The sequence below is a fragment of the Glycine soja genome, chromosome 16, assembly GCF_004193775.1.
Source record: "Glycine soja cultivar W05 chromosome 16, ASM419377v2, whole genome shotgun sequence".
NCBI lineage: Eukaryota > Viridiplantae > Streptophyta > Magnoliopsida > Fabales > Fabaceae > Glycine > Glycine soja.
In genome coordinates this window covers 1,690,436-1,695,450 of record NC_041017.1, presented here as the reverse complement: position 1 = coordinate 1,695,450, position 5,015 = coordinate 1,690,436, and the positions used below count along the sequence as shown (strand labels likewise).

General features: G+C 36.7%; 1 protein-coding gene across 1 annotated transcript; it reads right to left on the bottom strand.

Moving 5' to 3' along the window:
- Positions 1–2,359: 2,359 nt before the first annotated feature.
- LOC114391055 (subtilisin-like protease SBT1.9) lies at positions 2,360–4,633 on the bottom strand. The gene has a single exon (XM_028352055.1). It carries the CDS (start codon positions 4,631–4,633, stop codon positions 2,360–2,362), a length of 2,274 nt encoding a protein of 757 aa, XP_028207856.1.
- Positions 4,634–5,015: the final 382 nt, after the last annotated feature.

Here is a 5,015-nt window from a genome sequence, read left to right as displayed (position 1 = left end):
GCATTTACTTCTTGCATGCCCATACCTGCTTCCTGCACTGCCCAATTTTTTCAATATCTCTAAACTACCCTTCTGATGTTTTTAACTTTCCTTTCTTCAAAGTTTCTCCTTAAAGCAGCTGACTTACTCCCAACACATTCTTCCATTTTCATTTGAGTATGTTTTTTGTGAAGGTTGCGCGGTGTAGACATCGTTATATCCTTTGAATGTCACAAACATTGATTATTTTGGTGCATCTTGTGTAGCTCCGTCGAGGTCATGTCAAGGTAGCATTTGCATTATGTGCGTAGCTCCTTCAAAGGTTGGGTGAAGGTAGACACCGTAGGTATGTGATTGTTTTGGCTTTTCCGCTTGGTTCATTTTTTGTTTGGAGAACTTATTTCGAAAAGCAATTGTGGCTAACTCTTTTGGAAAAGGCTTTTAGGAACACTTGCACCACAATTACAAAAAAGCTTTTCCATAAATAATTATTATTCGAAATCGATATTCTGGAATGGCTCAACACAGAATCTGGATAACTACTCCATAACTTTTATACTAGACTTATGGAGAGCCTATTCCAGAAAGTGAGTTTTTTTTTTTATAAAAAAAAGTAATTCGGAATGCTTATTAAAAAATGCATAGTGTAACTTTCTGGAGCATCTCTTCCATAACTGTTTAAATACGCTTCTGAAAATCATTATCCTGAAATGAAGTTTTGGGAAAAATGATCTAGAATGGTCGTTCTGGAACCTGTAGTATACATTTCTGGAAATAATTAATCCCACATTAAAATATATAAGTAAGGAGTAATCCAAAAACTAGTTCACGAGGTGAGAGTTCCTCCTCTTATAATCTAATGCAATTGCATCATAATCTAAGATTACTTGACTTGAATTATTTCCAACATATACATTTGTGAAAAATCTCTGCCGTAACTATTATACTAATAGAGTTCTGTATAAACTTTTTCGGAAAGTAAAATAAAAGAACACCTGGAATGCCCATTATGGAATTGTAAATATATTTTTTGGAAAATATTTTCCATAACATTGCTAACGGCCTTCCAGAAAACGTTTTCATAACACTACTATAGCCTTCCAAAAAATGTTTTCCATAACACTATTAATAGCCTTCTGGAAAACATTTTCCACAATCGCCTATGGGAAACGTTTTCCATAACACTGCTAATAGCCTTCCGGAAACCTTTTTCCATAACACTTCTAACAGACTTCCAGAAAATGTTTCCCATAAAATGAGGGAAGGGGATGCCAGGCAGCTGCGTGAGGTGCAAGGGCTTCTCTAATCGAAGGGAGGTGTTATTGTTCAGAAAATTGGAGAAGGGAGTGATGAGGGTAGAGTTGAGTCAGAGATGTAATTAGTTATTAGGGACAATTTTGTCCACTTACATAAAATGGGAACTGCAGGAAGCAAAGGCCCAACTCCGTCCAGGGACGGTCCAGTACGGTCCAAGATGATCAAGCTCACCACTATGCACATTTCTTTAGCCTCCCAAACCTGAACTTGCTGCAACAGTTTTAAAAGAATATTAATATTAATATTAAAGTTTCCTACAGTAAGTTATTATTTAGAATAAACAGAAAAAAAATTTATGTGAATATTTATTTTTAATAAATAAATAGTATTCATAAAAATGCTAAAATCAAGCAAGTAATTTTCCTACAATTTTAAAATTTGCAAGAAAATTACATACAAATTTAAAATCCACAAGAAAGATAAACTGTGTATTTTAAATTCCTGAAAAATTAAATACAAATTTAAATTCCGAAGGAAAATTACTAGCGAATTTAAATTCTACCAGAAAATTATTTGCAATTCACCGAAAAATTACTTGCAAATAAATTATCTGTGAAATTTCTAGCAGATTCTTTTAGTAAAACTTTATTTATAGACACACCACTTTTTATGTAAAAAATTTTGCCGCAGAAATTGTTGTATTTGTTCTAGAAAAATTAGCAAGAAATTTTCTATGAGTTTCAAAATTTTCAAAAAATTAATTATCTACTAAGGTATTATTTAGGAACCCAAGTATTGGAAATTCACAGGTAATTAGTAATAAGAAGAATTCTATAAGATATCGTAAAAATATAGATCACAATAAAGCAAGATAAACGTACGGTGAAAAAAAAATGTTAAAAGGAATCTATCTTCGTATAAACTAATGTATTATTTCAGTACGTAGCAATTAAAATTGGTGTTGCTGATAAGAAAAAAAAATTAACATTGGTGTTAAAAATTTTCCAAAAAAAATTATTATTATAATCAGAAATGATAATTATTCATGTACGAACATTTCCTCTATTAATATATATTTTTAACTTCAAACATATGAAAAACATTTATCCATCACAAAATTGATCTATATGGAAATTGAATTTGAGGGTGCCTGATTGGTGACCACAATAGGGCTCCTCACCGCATGCTTCATGTCCGTCCAAGTCAGATACCCAAAGCCTTCGACCATTGGACCTTCTATCCTTAACTTATAACTTAGCTTCTCGTTCTTCTCCTTGAACACCAACTTGCTTGGAACAACACTAACATTAAACCCTTTGATGGGTGTAACGTTAGCAGAATAGATTGTTTGTTTCTCCCCAACATTGGTCACTGTTCTCTGAAATTCCCAAGCTACCCTTGATTCATTAGAAGAACCATTGCTACTGAAGAAACCAATGAAAGAAGGGTAGTTGAGATCCAAGGAAGGATTGGAGCAATTATTAGTAGACGATCTAGTGATGATTGAGATGTTCTGTTGAGTGGAGCTCATTGCACAGAGAAGATTGACATAATCTTGAACTCCTACATCGTAAACAAGTCCAGGGTCAAGGGCTTTGTTGGGGTTGGCATGACCAGATCCCAAGGCTAAAGGAGAGGCTGGTTTGTAATCATCAGCAATGTCCTTGATGAGTTCCTTAGTATTGTCGAATATATCCGATGTTGTCATAATGGCTGACCTAATAGCTGCAGGGCTCCAATCAGGGTGTGCTCCTCTTAACAGTGCTCCCACACCTGCCACGTGAGGGCATGCCATGGATGTGCCAGTTAAAAAATTGAAGTTACTGGAAAGGTTTTGGGACCCAAATTGTGCCACTGGAAGATTTGGAGGCCATGCAGCTAAGATTGATGTACCTGGAGCAGTGATGTCTGGTTTCAACACAAATGGACAACTACTTGAAGGCCCTCTAGAACTGTAAACATCCACACTTGGTGCTGGTTTAGTAGCTAAAGTTGTTGTCTTAAAAGACATGCATGCTTTTGCATTAGGGTTACTCTTGATGTAAGCTTTGACAATTTGTCCATTTCCCGGGTTAATAATGATGCCTGCAGAACCATTCCTTAAGAAAAACGACGTGTCAATCGTGCTAGATATGAAGACTCCCGCGGCAGCATTTGACCAATGCACATTATACACTTGAAATGACAGTGGCACATTATTCTTATCTTCACTACAAACCACAATCTTGCCACTCGCATTGGCAAGTTTCTCCAAAGTGTCACACGAGTCCATAAAAACAATAGGAACTTGGTGGGCGGAGAAGTTTCCTAGGTAGAGTGACAAGCCAGGTATGTTGACTCCATTGCCAAGAGCAAGAGTCCCTCGAAATTCACGATCCAAAGTGCTAGCACCAACGTTTATGACCCATGGTATTGCACTATTTAGAGTTCCACGATCAGGGCCAGAATTCCCTGCTGATGTGGACACAAAAATGCCTTTCTCCATGGCTGCAAACGTGGCTATAGCAATGGGGTCACTGTACATGCTTATATTACCAAAGCCGAATGATAAGGAAAGAACATCAACACCATCTGATATTGCACTATCAATCGCGGCTAATACATCAGTTGAGTGAGCTTTACCATCCCACACGGCCTTGTACATTGCTATTCTCGCCCTTGAAGCTATTCCTTGTGCTGTTCCATTGGCAAAGCCAAAGAATGATGCATTCTCAACTTGGCTTCCAACTGCAATGCTTGATGTGTGTGTCCCGTGGCCTTCTGTGTCTCGAGTTGAGTTCTCAAATGTTACGAGATTAGGGTATTTGGCAAAAGTGAACCCTTTGTTAAAGAGCCTAGCTCCTATGAGTTTGTTGTTGCATTTGATGCTACTTTCACATTGGCCTTTCCACCGTGAAGGAATTTCAGTCATCCCTTCATCTTTGAAGCTTTCACTTTCTAGCCAAAGTCCACTGTCCACCAACCCAACAATGACATCTTCGCCGAATTTCGAAGCAGGCCATGCCCCTATTTTGGGATTGAGGCCAAGGAATTGGGGTGAGTGTGTGGTGTGAAGCTTGGCTTGCAGATCTAGTGTGGAAGAAATGTAACCCGGGGAGTTTTTGAGGGCTTCAAGTTCATTAGGTGACAAATTTGCACTAAAACCATTCATGACGTTGGTGTAGGTATAAATCAGCTTAGAGGAAGCAGTGTTGAGAATATTATCATTGGTTGTAACATGAGTATTTTCTAGTGCAGAAGAAAGGGTTGACAGATACCAATTGTGTTTGGTGGAGAATAGTTTGGGCATGGATGATGAGTCCATGTGGATGATATAATTTTCAGATTGAGCCATTCTGGAGACAAGGTGAAGGACTATGATGGAGAAGCAAAGACAAAGACGAATCATGGTAGCCATGATTGATTGAATGTTATTTCGAATGTGGAAGGCTAATTGGCTTTATCAGACACCAATATAAAACTGGGGTTTAAATAGTGGATTAACTACTGAATGGGAAAATGATAATCGGAACACCTCATTTTGGATGAAGGGGATAGATAGAAGAAAAACAATAGATACTATATATATGATATGATATGATGAAAAATATAGAAGGATATAAAGAAAAATATATATGGTGGAAATGAGTTGTAGGATAGTGGAAGGAAATAACAGAAATAATAGATCAGATATGATGAAAAATACAGAGGGGTGTGGAAAAAATTAGGATGAATAAGTTATTAGAGAGTGAAATGTATGCAATAAAAAAATTAAATTACAAATTTGGTCTTCTATTTTT

What these genes read in the sequence shown, in the direction of transcription:
- LOC114391055 (XM_028352055.1), bottom strand. Translation starts at nt 4,633, where the DNA reads ATGGCTACCATGATTCGTCTTTGTCTTTGCTTCTCCATCATAGTCCTT.